Here is a 19,999-nt window from a genome sequence, read left to right as displayed (position 1 = left end):
CTGAATATCCTTGACTGCTGAAGTGTTCCCCACCTGGGAGGGAACATTCCTGCCTATTGAATAGGTCAGTTCACCTATTGCCATAGTGTCTGCATGGTCTCACCAATATGTGCCTTCGGAGATTCCGTTCCTATAAGGTATGAGATAGACAGCATTGACCTAGGCAAATGAATACGTACCACATGTGATGGTGGTATCAATGTTGATAATCTAACATGCCTTGCAGAGGTTGCCATGGCAATGTTGTGTGATGCTGTGGTTGCTGCTCTCTTGAAGGCTTGGTAGGTTGCTGTGAATGATGGTCCACGGATAACCTCATGATAATTCACTTCGTCAGCTTCAACCTTAAACATGCTAAAGCAGCTATCCCCTATGGACAAGCCCTGCATACACACATGATCTGCTGAGATGAGGAGGAACATGATGGATACCTCCTCATACACTCAAAGGAATAGGATACGATGATCAACTCATCAATTGCCAGTCTGACATGCCACAGCGAAAACCGCTGTGACCTCCACATAAGACAGATGTGGGACACGGCTGTTAGATTCCCCTTCACCATCCAGTACTTCCCCGGAGTGGAGAAACTACACCTTGTTCTTTGCAATCTTCAATACGTCATCAATGATGCTGAACATCTTACCAAGGCCATCCCTACGCCTTCACTTCTTGCCTTCAAACAACTGCCTAATCTGAGACAGACTATCATTCACAGCTATCTAACAAGTCTGAACTAATAACATAATGACTGCGTCATAGAGTCAGAGAGAGCTACAGCATGCAGACATGCCCTTTGACCCAAACTGGTCCACGCCGACCAAAATGTCCATCCACGCTGACCCCATTTCCCTGCAGTTGGCCCACATCCTTCTAAGCTGAAACTTTATTGCTGGAACAGCACAGCAGGTCAGGCAGCATCTAGGGAACAGAAGATTCGACGTTTCGGGCACATGCCCTTCTTCAGGAATGAGCAGAGAGTGTTCAGCAGGAGAAGATAAAAGGTAGGGAGGAGGGACTTGGAGGAGGGGCGTTGGAAATGTGATAGGTGGAAAGAGGTCAAGGTGAGGGTGATAGGTCGGAGTAGGGTGGAGGCGGAGAGGTCAAGAAGAAGACTGCAGGTCAGGAAGGCGGTGCCGGGCTGGAGGGATTCGGCTGAGACAAGGTGGGGGGAGGGGGGATGAAGAAACTGGTGAAGTCCAAGTTCATCCCCTGTGGTTGGAGGGTTCCCAGTCAGAAGATAAGACGCTCCTCCTCCGACCGTCGCGTTGTTGTGGTTTGGCGGTGGATGAGTCCAATGACCTGCATATCCTCGGTGGAGTGGGAGGGGGAGTTGAAATGCTGTGCTACAGGGTGATTGGGTTGGTTCGTCCGGGTGGCCCAGAGGTGCTCTCTGAATCGCTCCGCAAGTAGGCGGCCTGTCTCCCCAATATAGAGGAGGCCACACCGGCTGCAGCGGATGCAGTAGATAATGTGGGTGGAGGTGCAGGTGAATCTGTGGCGGATATGGAAGTTTCCTTAGGGGCCTTGGAGAGAAGTGAGGGGGGAGGTGTGGGCGCAAGTGTTGCACCTCCTGCGGTTGCAAGGGAAGGTGCCGGGAGTGGAGGTTGGGTTGGTGGGGGGTATGGATCTGACAAGGGAGTCGCGGAGGGAGTGGTCTCTACGGAAAGCTGATAGAGGAGGGGAGGGAAATATATCCTTGGTGGTGGGGTCCGTTTGGAGGTGGCGGAAGTGACGGCGGATGATGCGCTGTACATGGAGATTGGTGGGGTGGTAGGTGAGGACCAGTGGGGTTCTGTCCTGGTGGCGGTTGGAGGGGCGGGGCTCAAGGGCGGAGGAGCGGGAAGTGGAGGAGATGCGGTGGAGGGCATCGTCGATCACGTCGGGGGGGAAATTGCGGTCCTTGAAGAAGGAGGCCGTCTGTGTTGTGCGTATTTTGAACTGGTCCTCCTGGGAGCAGATGCGGCGGAGACGAAGGAATTGGGAGAATGGGATGGCGTTTTTACAGGGGGCGGGGTGGGAGGAGGTGTAGTCCAGGTAGCTGTGGGAGTCGGTCGGTTTGTAGTAGATGTCCGTGTTGATTCGGTCGTCTGAGATAGAAACAGAAAGGTCTAGGAAGGGGAGGGAGGAGTCCGAGACTGTCCAGGTGAATTTGAGGTCGGGGTGGAAGGTGTTAGTGTAGTGGATGAACTGTTCAACCTCCTCGTGGGAGCACGAGGTAGCGCCGATACAGTCATCAATGTAGCGGAGGAAAAGATGGGGGGTGGGGCCAGTGTAGTTGCGGAAGATGGATTGTTCCACATACCCTACGAAGAGGCAGGCATAGCTGGGGCCCATGCGGGTGCCCATGGCTACTCCTTTTGTTTGGAGAAAGTGGGAGGATTGGAAAGAAAAGTTGTTCAGGGTGAGGACCAGTTCAGTCAGTCGAAGGAGGGTGTCGGTGGAAGGGTACTGGGTGGTACGGCGGGAAAGGAAGAAGCGGAGTGCTTTGAGTCCTTCGTGATGGGGGATGGAGGTGTACAGGGACTGGATGTCCATGGTGAAGATGAGGCGTTGGGGACCGGGGAAGCGGAAATCCTGGAGGAGGTGGAGGGCGTGGGTGGTGTCACGGACGTAGGTGGGGAGTTCTTGGACTAATGGGGACAGGACCGTGTCGAGGTAGGAGGAGATGAGTTCGGTGGGGCAGGAGCAGGCTGAGACGATGGGTCGTCCGGGGCAGTCAGGTTTGTGGATTTTGGGCAGGAGGTAGAAGCGGGCGGTGCGGGGTTGTGGTACTATGAGGTTGGAGGCGGTGGATGGGAGGTCCCCTGAGGTGATGAGGTTATGGACGGTCTGGGAGATGATGGTTTGGTGGTGGGGGGTGGGGTCATGGTCAAGGGGGCGGTAGGAGGAGGTATCTGCGAGCTGGCGTTTGGCCTCAGCGGTGTAGAGGTCGGTGCGCCAAACTACTACTGCGCCTCCCTTGTCAGCTGGTTTGATGGTGAGGTTGGGGTTGGAACGGAGGGAGTGGAGGGCTGCGCGTTCCGAGGGTGAGAGGTTGGAGTGGGTGGGAGGGGTGTGGGAGTTCAGGTAGCGGTTAATATCGCGGCGGCAGTTTGCAATAAAGAGGTCGAGGGCAGGTAGGAGGCCAGCACGGGGTGTCCAGGTGGATGGGGTGTGTTGGAGGTTGGAGAAGGGGTCGTCAGAGGGTGGGTGAGGGTCTTGATTGAAAAAGAAGGCACGGAGGCGAAGGCGGCGGAAGAACCGTTCAATGTCACTCCGTGTATTGAATTCATTGACCCGAGAACGTGTGGGAACGAAGGTGAGACCCCTCCTGAGGACTGATCTCTCATCCTCAGAGAGGGGCAGGTCCGGAGGGATGGTGAACACACGGCAGGGCGGGGAGCTAGGACCTGGTGTGGGACTGGAGCTGGATGTGGGGGCGGGGTTAGGCCTGGGGGCGGGGACAGAGGTCGGCGGGGGGCGGGGTTAGGCGCGGTGACGGGACTCGGCCGGGGGGCGGGGTTAGGCGCGGTGACGGAACTGGGCCGGGGGGCGGGGTTAGGCGCGGTGACGGAACTCGGCCGGGGGGCGGGGTTAGGCGCGGTGACGGAACTGGGCCGGGGGGCGGGGTTAGGCGCGGTGACGGAACTCGGCCGGGGGGCGGGGTTAGGCGCGGTGACGGAACTCGGCTGGGGGGCGGGGTTAGGCGTGGTGACGGAACGCGGCCGGGGGGCGGGGTTAGGCGTGGTGACGGAACGCGGCCGGGGGGCGGGGTTAGGCGTGGTGACGGAACGTGGCGGGGGGGCGGGGTTAGGTGTGGTGATGGAACGCGGCGGGGGGGCGGAGACACATGCGGCGATGTGGTCCAAATGTAGGTCGCTGACGTCACTGGGGGCGGAAGTAGCTGCGGCGACCACGGAGACAGAGTTCTTCCCCATAGCCGCGGAGGTCGCCAATCTGTTGGCGATTGTCTTCATGACGATCGCAGAGCAGGTTGTCTGTGCGGCGATCCCGGAGGCGGTTGTTTGGGCCGCGATCATGAAGGTTGCGAGGTCGGTGGGGGCGGAAGTGACGTCATCGTCGGCGGCGTCTGCCCTGCACCTCTCTGAGGATGAGAGATCAGTCCTCAGGAGGGGTCTCACCTTCGTTCCCACACGTTCTCGGGTCAATGAATTCAATACACGGAGTGACATTGAACGATTCTTCCGCCGCCTTCGCCTCCGTGCCTTCTTTTTCAATCAAGACCCTCACCCACCCTCTGACGACCCCTTCTCCAACCTCTAACACACCCCATCCACCTGGACACCGCGTGCTGGCCTCCTACCTGCCCTCGACCTCTTTATTGCAAACTGCCGCCGCGATATTAACCGCTACCTGAACTCCCACACCCCTCCCACCCACTCCAACCTCTCACCCTCGGAACGCGCAGCCCTCCACTCCCTCCGTTCCAACCCCAACCTCACCATCAAACCAGCTGACAAGGGAGGCGCAGTAGTAGTTTGGCGCACCGACCTCTACACCGCTGAGGCCAAACGCCAGCTCGCAGATACCTCCTCCTACCGTCCCCTTGACCATGACCCCACCCCCCACCACCAAACCATCATCTCCCAGACCGTCCATAACCTCATCACCTCAGGGGACCTCCCATCCACCGCCTCCAACCTCATAGTCCCACTACCCTGCACCGCCCGCTTCTACCTCCTGCCCAAAATCCACAAACCTGACTGCCCCGGACGACCCATCGTCTCAGCCTGCTCCTCCCCCACCGAACTCATCTCCTCCTATCTCGACACGGTCCTGTCCCCATTAGTCCAAGAACTCCCCACCTACGTCCGTGACACCACCCACGCCCTCCACCTCCTCCAGGATTTCCGCTTCCCCGGTCCCCAACGCCTCATCTTCACCATGGACATCCAGTCCCTGTACACCTCCATCCCCCATCACGAAGGACTCAAAGCACTCCGCTTCTTCCTTTCCCGCCGTACCACCCAGTACCCTTCCACCGACACCCTCCTTCGACTGACTGAACTGGTCCTCACCCTGAACAACTTTTCTTTCCAATCCTCCCACTTTCTCCAAACAAAAGGAGTAGCCATGGGCACCCGCATGGGCCCCAGCTATGCCTGCCTCTTCGTAGGGTATGTGGAACAATCCATCTTCCGCAACTACACTGGCCCCACCCCCCATCTTTTCCTCCGCTACATTGATGACTGTATCGGCGCTACCTCGTGCTCCCACGAGGAGGTTGAACAGTTCATCCACTACACTAACACCTTCCACCCCGACCTCAAATTCACCTGGACAGTCTCGGACTCCTCCCTCCCCTTCCTAGACCTTTCTGTTTCTATCTCAGACGACCGAATCAACACGGACATCTACTACAAACCGACCGACTCCCACAGCTACCTGGACTACACCTCCTCCCACCCCGCCCCCTGTAAAAACGCCATCCCATTCTCCCAATTCCTTCGTCTCCGCCGCATCTGCTCCCAGGAGGACCAGTTCAAAATACGCACAACACAGACGGCCTCCTTCTTCAAGGACCGCAATTTCCCCCCCGACGTGATCGACGATGCCCTCCACCGCATCTCCTCCACTTCCCGCTCCTCCGCCCTTGAGCCCCGCCCCTCCAACCGCCACCAGGACAGAACCCCACTGGTCCTCACCTACCACCCCACCAATCTCCATGTACAGCGCATCATCCGCCGTCACTTCCGCCACCTCCAAACGGACCCCACCACCAAGGATATATTTCCCTCCCCTCCTCTATCAGCTTTCCGTAGAGACCACTCCCTCCGCGACTCCCTTGTCAGATCCATACCCCCCACCAACCCAACCTCCACTCCCGGCACCTTCCCTTGCAACCGCAGGAGGTGCAACACTTGCGCCCACACCTCCCCCCTCACTTCTCTCCAAGGCCCCTAAGGAAACTTCCATATCCGCCACAGATTCACCTGCACCTCCACCCACATTATCTACTGCATCCGCTGCAGCCGGTGTGGCCTCCTCTATATTGGGGAGACAGGCCGCCTACTTGCGGAGCGATTCAGAGAGCACCTCTGGGCCACCCGGACGAACCAACCCAATCACCCTGTAGCACAGCATTTCAACTCCCCCTCCCACTCCACCGAGGATATGCAGGTCATTGGACTCATCCACCGCCAAACCACAACAATGCGACGGTCGGAGGAGGAGCGTCTTATCTTCCGACTGGGAACCCTCCAACCACAGGGGATGAACTTGGACTTCACCAGTTTCTTCATCCCCCCTCCCCCCACCTTGTCTCAGCCGAATCCCTCCAGCCCGGCACCGCCTTCCTGACCTGCAGTCTTCTTCTTGACCTCTCCGCCTCCACCCTACTCCGACCTATCACCCTCACCTTGACCTCTTTCCACCTATCACATTTCCAACGCCCCTCCTCCAAGTCCCTCCTCCCTACCTTTTATCTTCTCCTGCTGAACACTCTCTGCTCATTCCTGAAGAAGGGCATGTGCCCGAAACGTCGAATCTTCTGTTCCCTAGATGCTGCCTGACCTGCTGTGCTGTTCCAGCAATAAAGTTTCAGCTTTGATCTCCAGCGTCTGCAGACCTCACTTTCTCCACATCCTTCTAATCCTTTCCTATCCATATATTTGTCCAAATCCCTTTTAAATGCTGTTAATGTACCAGCCTCAACCACTTCTGCTGACAGCTCTTTCTGTATGCGTAACACCCTCTGTGTAAAAAAAGTTGCCCCTCAGATTCCCTTTTATTCTTTCTTCTCTAACATTAAACTGATGTCCTCTAGTCCATGATTCCCCAAAGCTGGGAAAAAGGCGCAGTGCATTCACCCTATCCATGCCTTTCATGATATTATACACTTCTATAAGGTCCCTCCTCAGTCTCCTCTGCTCTAAAAAAAAGTCTTAGCTTCTCCAAACTCTCCCTATAACTCAGACTCTTGAGTCCTGGCAACATCCTTGTAATTTCTTTTCTGCACTTTTCCAGTTTAATAACATCCTTCCTATAGCACGGTGACCAAAACTGAACACAATACTCCAAGTGCAGCCTCACCAATGTGTTGTACAACTGCACCATAACTTCCCAACTTCCATACTCATTGCCCTGACTGATGAAGGCCAGTGTGCCAAAAGCCGCCTTCACTGCCCTGTCTACCTGTGGTGCCACTTACAGGGAACTGTGAACCTAAACTCCAAGGTCCCTCTGTTCCCCTACACTCCGAAAGTCCTTACAATTCACCATGAAACTCTTACATTGATTTGATTTTCACACTTATCTATTAAAGTCTGGGAGAAGATTTGTAGCTCGGGTGCTCGTTGTTGTGGTTCTGTTCACCGAGCTGGGAATTTGTGTTGCAGACGTTTCGTCCCCTGTCTAGGTGACATCCTCAGTGTTTGGGAGCCTCCTGTGAAGCGCTTCTGTGATCTTTCCTCTGGCATTTATAGTGGTTTGTACCTGCCGCTTCCGGTTGTCAGTTCCAGATGTCCGTTGCAGTGATCGGTATATTGGTTCCAGGTCGATGTGCTTATTGATTGAATCTGTGGATGAATGCCATGCCTCTAGGAATTCCCTGGCTGTTCTCTGTTTGGCTTGTCCTATAATAGTAGTGTTGTCCCAGTCGAACTCATGTTGCTTGTCATCTGCATGTGTGGCTACTAAGGATAGCTGGCCGTGTCGTTTCGTGGCTAGTTGGTGTTCATGGATGCGGATCATTAGCTGTCTTCCTGTTTGTCCTATGTAGTGCCTTGTGTAGTCCTTGCATGGGACTTTGTACCCTACATTGGTTTTGCTCATGCTGGGTATCGGGTCCTTCGTCCTGGTGAGTTGTTGTCTGAGAGTGGCTGTTGGTTTGTGTGCTGTTATGAGTCCTAGTGGTCGTAGTAGTCTGGCTGTCAGTTCGGAAATGCTCTTGATGTATGGTAGTGTGGCTAGTCCTTTGGCTTGCGGCATGTCCTCGTTCCGTTGTCTTTCCCTTAGGCATCTGTTGATGAAATTGCGCGAGTATCCGTTTTTGGCGAATACATTGTATAGGTGTTCTTCCTCCTCTTTTTGCAGTTCTTGTGTACTGCAGTGTGTTGTGGCCCTTTTGAATAGTGTCTATATTATCTATATTAAACTCCATTTTCCATTACTCAGTCCACTTTCCCAGCTAATCAAGATCCTGTTTCCGTTTTCTGATAACTGTCCTCACTGTCCATGATACTGCCTATTTTAGTGTCATCTGCAAACTTACTAATCATGTCTTGATTATACTCATCCAAGTCATTGATAGAGATAACAAACAGCAATGAGCCCAGGACCAACTCCTGAGGCACTCCACTGATCACAGGCCTCTAGTCCGACAAGCATTCTTCCACTATTACCATCTGCTCCCTACCATCAAGCAAACTGTTTGTGCAATTTGCCAGCTCCTCCTGAATTCCATGTGATCTAACCTTCCAGAGCAACTACCATGTGGAGCATGATCAGAGGCCTTACTGAAATATATATAGACTACGTTTAACACCCAGCCCTCATCAACCTTCCTGGTCACTTTATCAAAGGACTCTGACATTTTTGTGAGGCATGATCTCCCACACATAAAGCCATGCTGACTACTCCTAATCAAAACCTGTCTTTCCAAATGCATGTATATCATATCTCAGAACTTTCTCAAGTACCTTACTTACCACAAATGTTAGGCTTACTGATCTAAAGATCCCAGGTTTTTCTTTGCAGTCCTTCTTGAATAATGGCACAATTATAAGCTACCCTCCTTCCTCCCCGGACCTCACCCGTGGCTAATGAAGATGCAAAAATATCAGCCAGGGCCCCTGCAATTTCTTCCCTTGCCTCTTACAGTGTTCTTGGGCATTCTCTGGTCAAGATGTTAAAAGGTATTTCACTTTTAAAATGTTTCCTGTCTCCATATGGCTGGTATAAAACCTGACAGTTGCTGAACCCTTATCAGCTTGCAAAAGATCCAAAAAAGTTTCCCAAGATGGGAGCCCGTAGTGTTAATTAACTTCTGAAAAGAAGATGGTTTGCTTGTCCTCCATTTTCTCCCTTGATCACGGGAAAATGGAGGCAACTGGAAACATTGGCAGGAATTTTAGCCACTCTGCTGATTGGCCTTTCTCTTTGCTGTTCTACCTCCATGCCAACCTGATTCAGGGAAGTGAAATTTCCAGTCAAGCTGTGAATGCTATTGAATAAGCCTGGTTAAATATTTCAGGGAGTTTGATCTTTGTTCAGTCGTCAATAGCCAGTGTTAACAGTAAACTCAATAAGTTTGCTCACCTTCAAGAGCACTAATTACATACAATTAGAAATGCGTGTAATTATGTATTTGTATAACTTGCAATTTTTAATGGATTTCCACCACTTCTTCTGCTGGAACTAAAAATACTTACTTGCAATGTTGGCGAGCTTTTTTCATCATCACCCCAGCTAAGAAGCCAGACTTGATCATGTGATTTATCATAGTGAAGTTTCACTGGAACTGGATCAGTCGTTACAATCTGCAATGGAGAATGGAATCAATGTGCTGTACAAACTGAATTAATAACAAATTAAAGATCCACATTATTTTAAGAGTCAATAAAGGTTTATTAGACAACATAATTATCTAGTCAGTGTGGAGCACAATCACTGACTGTGATTTCAACGACCCACTTCATTCTTTATGTAGAAACCTGGAGTGAAAGAGGTGGGGCAAAGGTATTGTTTGCTCTAGTTTAAGTCCAATAAAGGATAGACCTTCATTGGTGAAAGACACCTGCAGTGAAGGAAGACATTTTTGAGACATCTTTGAAGATGCATTCAATCCTTTAGAGGGATTTTAAGGACTGTCTTCAGTTCATTGAGTTGCAGTGTTTTGAGTTGGGCTTGTTACCCCTGGACAATGTAAATTCTTTTCCTATACCTTCACATACCTTCTTTACCACTCTATCTACTTTGTGTAGCCCTTTCACAGAGCTATGGAATTGAACCTAAAGATTCCCCTGCACATCAATGCTGTTCAGAGTCCTGCCAATAACTGTATCCTTTTCCTTGCCATTTGATCTCCCAAGGTGTAACACTTCAAACTTGTCCAGATGAAACTCCTTCCACCATTTCTCTGCCCTTTTCTGAAACTGGTCTAAATCCTGCTATAACCTTTGACAATCTCCTACACTGTCCACAACTCTACTGATCTTTGTGTTATCTGCAAATTTACTAACCACCCAACTACATTTCTAATCAAAGTCATTTTTATATATCACAAGCAGCAAAGGTCCCAATATGGATTCCTGCAGAACACTATTCATTGGAAAAACCCTTCCACTACTACCCACTGTTTTCTAAGGGCAAGCCAATTCTGAATACAAGCAGCCAAGTCACCCAGGGCCCACGCATCATCTGGATGAGCCTATCATGAGGGACCTTGTTGAAACCTTACTGAAACGCATGTAAACAACATCCACTGCTGTACCCAAATTGATCATCTTCATCATCTCTTGAAAAATACAATCAAGTTAGTGTGGTGATGCTATCACTTTAACAAGGTGATTTTGTCCTTGGGATTTGTTGAGAGGTCATAAAGGCAGATGGGTCTACAAAGAGCTGAGTTTAACAATGGCAGTGAACTGGTCAATTCTCCCAGTTCAGGCTTTTTCTCGTTTGGTTTAGCTGTGGCAGTCACAAGATGTTGGAGTCCAGGAAAGATTGCAGCTTCAGCAAATGATTCCTGACTGACTTTTTCTCTGAAAACTCTTTGGATGTTGTTCTCTCCTGCATGTAAGAATTTGTGTTTCAATTTACCTTTTTGCCAAGGGGTATGGTTACGGGATGTTGCAGGATTGGAACAGTTCCTTAGTTAAGTTGCTGTATCGGGTCGGTTAAGTTTTTCAATAATTATGTTACCTTAAATTCCATTTTCCTTTGCTCATGTTACAACTGTAATGTTTACATAAATTCTGTTTTGCTTAAAGTCGAGTGGTTTGACCAGCTGCATTATACCCAGAATATCCCCTTCACAACTGCCTCTAAAGTAAGAAAACAATTAGGGTCCAGGCTACTGTCTGAAAATATTTTGAGGGGTTTGACCTGATCTGTAACAGCTAGTAAGACATGATCTGGCCTGCATAAAGCCATGTTGATTATTACTAATTAGGTCACGCATTTCCAAATATGCATAAATCCTATCCCTACAAATTCTCTCCAATAGCTTTCCAACCACCAATATCAAACACACCAGTTTATAGTTTCCTGGATTATTCCTATTTCTCTTCTTGAATAGAGGAATAATATGAGCTACTCATCAGTCCTTTGGGACCTTCCTCATGGCTCATGAGGATACAAAGAACTTACAGCAATATGCTCTCTTGCTTCTCTCAATAATCTTGGGTAGATACCATTAGGTGCTGGGGACTTGTACCCCCAATTCTCTTCACGAGATCCAGCACCACGTATTTATTGATCTCAAAATGCCATAGCATATTAGCATGCTCCACACTGATCTTACTGTCCTCCATGTCCTTCACCCGGGTGTATACCAATGCAAAGTACTGATTTCGGATCTCACCCACATGCTCTGCCTCCAACCACAAGATCCTTGGCTTATCCTTGAGTGGGTCCTATCATCTCTCTTGCTTTATTCTTGTTTATAAACTATGTATAGTATGCCTTGGGATTCTTGTTAATCCTACTTGCCAAGGTTATTTTACGGCACCTCCTTGCTCACCTAATTCCCTGCTTGGGTTCTTTCCTACATTCTTCATATTCCTCATGGGACCTTGTCCAATTACAGCATCCTAAACCTTACATGATGCTCCTTTTTTTCCTTTTGACTAAATGCATAATCTCTCTCATTAAGCACGGGCCCCTTACATTGCTATTCTTGTCTTTCCTTCTTAAATGCTTTACCTGAATTCTGATCAGTAGATTTCTAACCAACTCCCACATGTTAAATGTGGATTTGCCTGGTAATAGCTGCTGCTGCTTAACTCTCCCAGGGTCTTGCCTAATACTATCAGAATTTGTTTCCTCAAATTGCAAGGTTGTGACGTATCCTTATTTGTAGCTATCTTAAAACTTCAGGAATTGTGATCACTGTTTCTAAAATGCTCTCCCATTGAAAGATCAGTCACCTGGTCAGATGCATTTGTCAAGATAAGGTCCAGCGTGGCTCCTATTTGGACTATCCACACACTGCTTCAAGAAACCCTCTTGGATGCATCTCACAAATTCTGCCTTGTCTAAGCCTCTTGCTCTAAGGAATACCTAGTCAATACTGGGGAAGAAGGGCCTGTGCCCGAAACGTCGAATCTCCTGTTCCCTGGATGCTGCCTGACCTGCTGTGCTGTTCCAGCAATAAAGTTTCAACAAGTTAAAGTCACCCATTGTGACAACCCTGTTGTTAATACACCCTTCCATAATCTGCCTACATACTTGTCCTTCAATATCTCAGTGGTGGTTGGGTGCCTGTAGTATAATCCCATCAGATTGCACCCTTCTTATTTTTGAGCTCCACCCATATTGTCTCAGTGTCTGTACTTGCATTTTCCAATTGCACTCCTAGTGCTCAATCTACATTCTCCATTCAAGGAGAAAAATATTCTTCGTGTGAAGTTATGTGAATTTTCAAAATATGTTGGCTCAATTTTTCATAGGTGTCAGATGTTTTGCCACTGGGGCTGAACAGATTTGGCAGGTAAGGGACAAGGATTAGATTAGAATTTTTAGAGGAGAATCTTTACAGTATGGAAACAGGCCCTTCCGCCCAACAAGTCCACACTGACCCTCTGAAGAGTAACCCACCCAGACCCATTCCCCTGCCCTACCTGCACCCCTGAATAATGCACCTAACACTATGGGGCAATTTAGCATGGCCAATTCACCTGATGTGCACATCTTTAGATTGTGGGAGGAAACCCATGCAGACACGGGGAGCACGTGCAAACTCTACATAGACAGTCGCCCAAGGCTAGAATTGAACCTGGGTCCCAGGCGCTGTGAGGCAGCAGTGCTGACCACTGAGCCAACGTGCCAGGAGAATAGAAATTGTGGGCAGGCAACATTATTGACTGCAGACCAAAGAATTTCCCAAAAAGAAATACCTCCACCAGTTCAGTGGAGGCTCACCAAGTTTTACAAGACATATTGTTTTGATACATGGTGCCAAATGTACACAGAGGTTGGAACTGGTATTCCGTTATCTCATTGGCTCAATTGAACTTTGTGTGGATGGCTGTCCTGCTGTTGACAAAATTACATGATTGTGGGAAATCATGCCCCTCAGGACGTTATGCTCTAATTTGCCAGCCTTCCTGTTCCTTTGACCATACCTAAATGACGGGCAATATTCAGCCCAATATTTTGTTCTGTCATCAATTTTTAATCTTATATTAAATATTTTACTAAGCTTTTAAAAGCAAAACACAGCAACTTATGAGAAGGCTTCCAGAAGTCACATGACTGCCATTGTCAATTCATTTTTACCCAAAAATGAATCACAAAGGAAGCCACTCAGATTTTGATTTCTCCTTTGACAACATAATGGGTTTTTTAAAAAGGCATTGGAATTTTAAACTGGGAAGGACCCACAAAGTCAGATTTTTGACTTTTATTTCCACACCAATGATTTGTGAAAGCAGCCACTTTCAGTTTGATTTGTACATGGAACTGTTATACACCATTTCAAAGCAGATCTCCCCAAGAGGTCTCTGAGTCAGAGATAGAGTTCTCAGTTTAAAAGAGAAATCAACCACAATTTTGCTGAAAGAGTCCTAGCAATCTGTAAATGCCATAACCACAGAACCAGCAAGGAAATTGAAACCTTTTCTCCATCAACAAACACATCGACCTGGACCCAATATACCAACCACTACAGCGGACAGCTGAAACTGACAACCGGAAGCGGCAGGGACAGACCACTATAAACACCGGAGGAAACATCAAAGAAGTGCTTCGCAGGTGGCTCCCAAGCACTGATGATGTCGCCTAGCCAGGGGACAAAACGTTTGCAACAAAAACTTCCAGCTCGGCGAACAGAACCACGGCAACGAGCACCCGAGCTACAAATCTTCGCACAAACTTTGAACCTTTTCTCCCTCACCCCCTGTCTAAATTTGTTATACATACTGGGTCTACCGGCACAAGAAATCTCCAACTATTCAACTACAAAAACAACTGCAGCTGCTGATTTCTGATTTAAAGATTTAAAATCCTTTAGAAAGAATCTACAAACAGTCAATAAGTCAGAACTGGCAATGGACTTACTTTCACCTTTATAAATATATTTCATCAATATTTTCTCTTGGTTGTTGTATCTGTAATTCATCTGATAACTAAACTTTGACAGTATTTAAAACCAAAGCTTTGCGGGCTATTTTTAGTTTGAAGTGCTTGGATAAATTAAATCAGCGTTAAATGAGTTAGTTCACTGTTCACTGACCATGCTGCGGTAACACCTGATGGTCATGAAAGGACAAAGACCAATTATTACTTATACCACCAACCTTACTTTTTTCAAATGACTACACAAGATCTTTACTGTTATAGAAATTTAACTCAATCTCTCATAAATGGAAGGAAGGAATCAATATCCTTGAAAGATAAATAGCAGAAAATGCTCGAATATCAAAGTCAGACTGCAATTTATGTTATGTGAATGGGCCGGTGGTAGACAGGGGTGGACAAAGTCAGAGGTCATACAACATCAGGTTATAGTCCGACAGGTTTATTTGAAATCAAAAGCATTTGGAGCATAGCCCTGTTGTCAGGTGAAGTGAGAGAGAAACACACAGACACAGAATTTCAGGGCAGGGAGAGATGAGGGGCAGAGAAATGAAAAGACCACACAAATGGTGTGAGTGGAGTGCTGAATAATAAGTCCCGACAGGCAATCCAAAGTGTTAGACGGTGTGAGGAAAGTGTCATCGGCTGAATGGGATGACATACAATCCAATTAAATGAAACAGAGAGATAATTACAAAAAAATTAAAATAAGGTGGTGCTGGAGATAAACTAAATGACTGGAATAATATGACAGGTATGCTGAAGGTCTAACCAAATTTATAAGTAATCCAAAATAGTCAAGATAGAGATATCATGAAATTTATCCAGGTGATGTTGTCAAAATAGGACAGTAAGGAAGATTGTACAGATATAAAAGTGTGATAAGGTCACATCTATTGTGACATGAACCCAAGATCACAGTTGAGGCTATCTTCATGGGTATGGAACTTGGCTATCAGTTTCTGCTCAACAATTCTGCATTGTTGTGTATTGTGAAGGCTGCCTTGGAGGACACTTGCCCTGAAGGTTGAATGTCCATGACCACTGAAGTGTTCCCTGACTGGGAGGGAACATTCTTGTCTGGTGATTAATGCGCGGAGTCCATTCATCTGTTGCCGTAGCGAATGCATGGTCTCGCCAACATGGCAAGCCTCAGGGCATTCTTGCCTGCAGCGTATGGGATAGACATTGGATGAGTGACATGAGTATCAGCTGTGTATGTGGTGGGTGGTGTTCCCATGTGTGACATTAGTCTCCATGTCAATGATCTGACATCTTGTAGAGGCTGCCATGTCAGGGGTGTGTGGTGTTGTAGTCGATATTCTCCTGAAGGCTGGGTAGTTTGCTGCAAGCAATGGTCTGTTTAAGTTTTGGCAGTTGTTTCATGGTGAGAAGTGGAGGAGTAGGGATGATCTTGGCGAGATACTCAGCATCATTAACAACATGTTGAAGGCTGCAAAGAATATGGCACAGTCTCTCTGCTCTGGGGACATACTAGATGACAAAGGGCACTATATCAGACATATCCTGTGTCTACCTTCTGAGGAGGTAGTTGCAGTTTTTCACTGTCGCATGTTGGAACCCGCATTTGATGAGTTGAGCATCATTTCCCATTCTTATGAGGTTCCTTCAAAATTTTTAGGTGTCCATCGATTTCTTCAGGTAAGCGTCCTACAAGGCAACCTTCAAGTTACATAACAATGCAGAACCGCCAAGCAGAAACTGATAGCCAAGTTCTGCACACATGAAGACTGTGATCTTGGGTTCATGTCTCACTACATAAATAATGGAGTAATAGAAGTTTTGGCGTAAATTATTCAAAGATTCTGTTGTTGCAAAACATTCTGAAAGATGACTGTGCTATTACAATGAAGTTAATAACTTTTTTAATATAAATGGCTTAACAACTTTGTTAGAATAGCAAACAAGGGTATTTGACCTAAATGTGTTATCAGAATTATAGAATCGTTACAATGCAGATATGGCCACTTGGTCGCATCATGTCTGCACATTGAGTCTCTGAACATTTTGATTTATGTTGTGGTTGTGTTCGCCGAGCTGGGACTTTGTGTTGCAGATGTTTCGTCCTCTGTCTAGGTGACGTCCTCAGTGCTTGGGAGCCTCCTGTGAAGCGCTTCTGTGATGTTTCCTCCGGCATTTATAGTGGTTTGTCTCTGCCGCTTCCGGTTGTCAGTTCCAGCTGTCCGCTGCAGTTTCGGCGTTCATGCAGGAACCGGAGTTGTTCGTATGTGGCGCACAGCTGGCGTACTGCAGCGGACAGCTGGAACTGACAACCGGAAGCGGCCGGTACAAACCACTATAAATGCTGGAGGAAACATCACAGAAGCACTTCACTGGATGCTCCCAAGCACTGAGGATGTCACCTAGACAGGGGACGAAACGTCTACAACACAAATTCCCAGCTCGGCGAACAGAACCACAACAACGAGCACCCGAGCTACAAATCTTCTCCCAAACTTTGAACATTTTGATTTATTGCTAAATTCTGCCTTTTCCCCATAGTACATTGTCTCCATTTTAAAAAAAATCTAATGCCGTCCTGAATAACTTAACTGAATTTGCCTCCACCACACATCCTGGCAACACATTCCTAACACAGACCACTTCCTGTGTAAAGAAAGCTTTTTCACCTTTTTTTTACTTTTGCAAACGTTTTCAAAAGAATGCCGTGTGGATCTCAATTTAAAAAAAATAGAAACAGTTTTTCACTATTGTTATGATGCAGAGGTTGACCCCTCCCTCTGATAAAACCGAACCACCCAGACAAGCTTGCTTTGCCTCATAATCTGTTAAAAGAAGTGTGACAAGGGGGTATTACCTACCTGTCACTGTCCAATCTGTTGTAAAGGAGTATTAAATGAAAGGAATTCCTTTATAAGCAACAAGTAACAATTTATTTATTTAACCCTAACAGTGAAAAAAATTAACAGAATTACTAACATACTGGACAATTCCTCCCTAACCACTAACTATTCCTTAACCAAACTACATTCTACTGCTATGCTGTTCCAATAAACACAAGTAATAAGAAAATCAAACTAAAACTTAGACTCTCAAAGTCCACACAGGATGTGTCTTCCGGAATGTTCCACTGCCTCTCCAGTCAGAAACACCTTTCTTCTGCTGATCCTTCTTTCACGGTTGTTCTCTATGGGAATTCTTCTATCCTGAACACCTCTCTCTGTCAAATTCTGGTGTTAGACTGCTGTGTACATTTATAGACAGATGGTGCTTGTTTAGAGATCGTGGATATTTCTGTGAGAACGAGGTGTTTCTCTCAGATGGCAGTTTGCTTTTCCTTTCGATAGCAGGTTGCTCCCACTTTAGCTGGCTGTTGGCTCTCATCCTGATTTTCGAAAGGTCCCTTTTTTGTATCTTTGATGACCTTTTAATTTCGTTATAATCCAATTGATTCTTAGTTGTCAAAATCACCAAACTGAAAGGCTTTGTGGTAGCTAAGGGCCTGGTTCAAATGGATTGGCTGATTTCAAGCTTGCTGCCAAAACAAGCCTAAGGTTTCTAATCACACAATGATTCAATTTTAGAATTGCATGTAGTCTGCAGCTGATTATAGATACAGTCTCTATGCAAAGCTCTACGCTTATAAAAGGACTTTATCCATTAAAGGGACCACACACTCTTTCCTCCTTCATCCCTCCAAGGAAAACAGTCCCATTTATACCAATTAGTCCTCAAAACCGTTGTGTCCCATCCTTGGCAACAGTCTTGTAAATCTCCAATTATCTCCAATACACTCATATCCTTCCTACCGTGTGGCATCCAGAACGGTTTGCAATACTTCAGCTGAGGTGCTTTTTTGAAAAACAACTCTCACTACTGTTTTGCCACCTGTAATGACCTATGCACATATACATCCAGGACTCATTACTCTTGCATATCTTTCAGAATATCCATGATACCAATTTGTATCATCTCACACCTGTCCACATTGAACACAGTTTTAAATCTTCATTCATGGTATGTGCGCATTAGTCAGCAATTATCACTCATCCATAGTTGCCCTAAAGAAAGCAGTAGTGAGCTGCAGTCCATTTTTTGTAGATAGATCCACATTGACATTATGCAGGGATTTTCACTGATATGCCGCAGATCCACCCACTCCATCAACATGTCAATTTAGGCTCTACACAGTATTCCCTACAGTTCACAATTCTTCCACATTTTTTGCAATTCACAAACTTCGAATTCTCCCATGCACACCAATGTTAGGAAAAGCAAGTGTCCCATTATCAACAATTCCTGAAGAGCTTATACTCAAAATGTTGACTTTCCTGTTCCTCTGATGCTGCCTGACCAGCTGTGCTTTTCCAGCACTACACTTTTTGATTCCCAGTATCAACCTCTGAGGAATTCCACTACAAACATTCCTGCAGTCCAAACAGTATCCATTACTTTCTGTTTCCTATCACTCAGCCAATTTTACATCTATATTGTTAATATCCTTGTGGTACTTAAAGGCATTTGGATGGGTATATGAATAGGAAGGGTTTGGAGGGATATGGGCCGGGTGGTGTCAGGTGGGGCTAGATTGGGTTGGGATATCTGTCGGCATGGACGGGTTGGACCGAAAAGTATGTTTCTGTGCTGTACATCTCTATGACTATAATTATTGGAAGCCCGTGTGCACCATAGAATCCCTACAGTACAGGAACAGGCCATTTGACTCAACCAGTCCACACCAAATCTCCGAATACCATCTTACCCCCCCTGACCCAAACCTGTAATTCTGCATTTCCCATGGTTAATCCACAAAACCGACACATCCCTGAACACTATGCGCAATTTTGGCATGGCCAACCCATTCAATATGCGCACCTTTGGACTGTGGGGGACAACCAGATCACCTGGCTTAAACCCATGCAGACACAGGGAGAATGTGCAAACCCCACACAAACAGTCACCCAAGGCTGGGATTAAATCTGGGTTCCAGGTATTGTGAGGGAGCAGTGCTAACCACTGAGCCACCCTGTACCATGTTAATGTCCTTTGCCTCATCAAACCTCTCTTTACCTCTTCAAAACCTCTAGTAGGCTCGTTGTTCATGGTTAGTCCTTCACAATTCCGTGCTGACTCTTCCAAATTAGCCCACATTTTTTCCATATGACTATTAATTGTATCTCAAATAATGGTTTGTAGAAGTTTCTCAAACTGAACTATAATTGCTGGGTGTATCTTTACAAACATTTTTTGAACAGTGGTATAATCCTTGCAATTATCCAGTCCTCTGGCACCAATCGGAATCCATGGAAGATTATCACCTGTGCCTTTGGAATTTCCACTCTCATCTCTTTATTATCTCTGGGTGCATCTCATTCAGACACGCCACCTTATCAACTTCAAGCACTGACAGCTTATCCAATAGCTCTCCTTATCAATTTTAAGCCTTTCTACTGACTGAGCTTCCTCAAGAGTCTTCATGTCTTGGGCAGCATCTGTCTCATAGGGTAAACACAGGTGCAAAGTATTCATTGAATACCTCATTTAATACCTAATTCCCCTTTTGGTCCCTATTTGACCTCACTCCTCCTTTTACATGCTTTGTATTAACTGTTACACTAAATGTATGCATGGGGGATTGTCAAACTCTCAGATTCAATATTTAGACTAAATTTTCCTCTAAAGGAATTAAGAAAACAGGAAACAATAAAGATCATGATAACACTGTTATAAACTTGCCACAACACATCAATCAGCAGAGTACTGAATAAACACAAAC

The 19,999-nt window shown here is 47.0% G+C and overlaps 1 protein-coding gene across 3 annotated transcripts in view; it reads right to left on the bottom strand.

The window, feature by feature from the left end:
• The window catches only part of fstl5 (follistatin-like 5), a 540,838-nt gene that overhangs the window by 16,497 nt on the left and 504,342 nt on the right, over positions 1 to 19,999 (bottom strand). For all 3 annotated transcript variants that reach the window (XM_087977338.1, XM_043698740.2, XM_087977263.1), the window contains one exon: positions 9,375 to 9,482. In XM_087977338.1, the coding sequence (XP_087833464.1) occupies positions 9,375 to 9,482 (108 nt within the window). The remainder of the gene's footprint in view (positions 1 to 9,374; positions 9,483 to 19,999) is intronic.

Source organism: Chiloscyllium plagiosum, unplaced genomic scaffold, assembly GCF_037043375.1.
Source record: "Chiloscyllium plagiosum isolate Xiang-an unplaced genomic scaffold, Cpla_swu_hap1 HiC_scaffold_1, whole genome shotgun sequence".
NCBI lineage: Eukaryota > Metazoa > Chordata > Chondrichthyes > Orectolobiformes > Hemiscylliidae > Chiloscyllium > Chiloscyllium plagiosum.
Note: the sequence above shows the minus strand (reverse complement) of the source record. Positions and strands in the feature narration are given on the sequence as shown.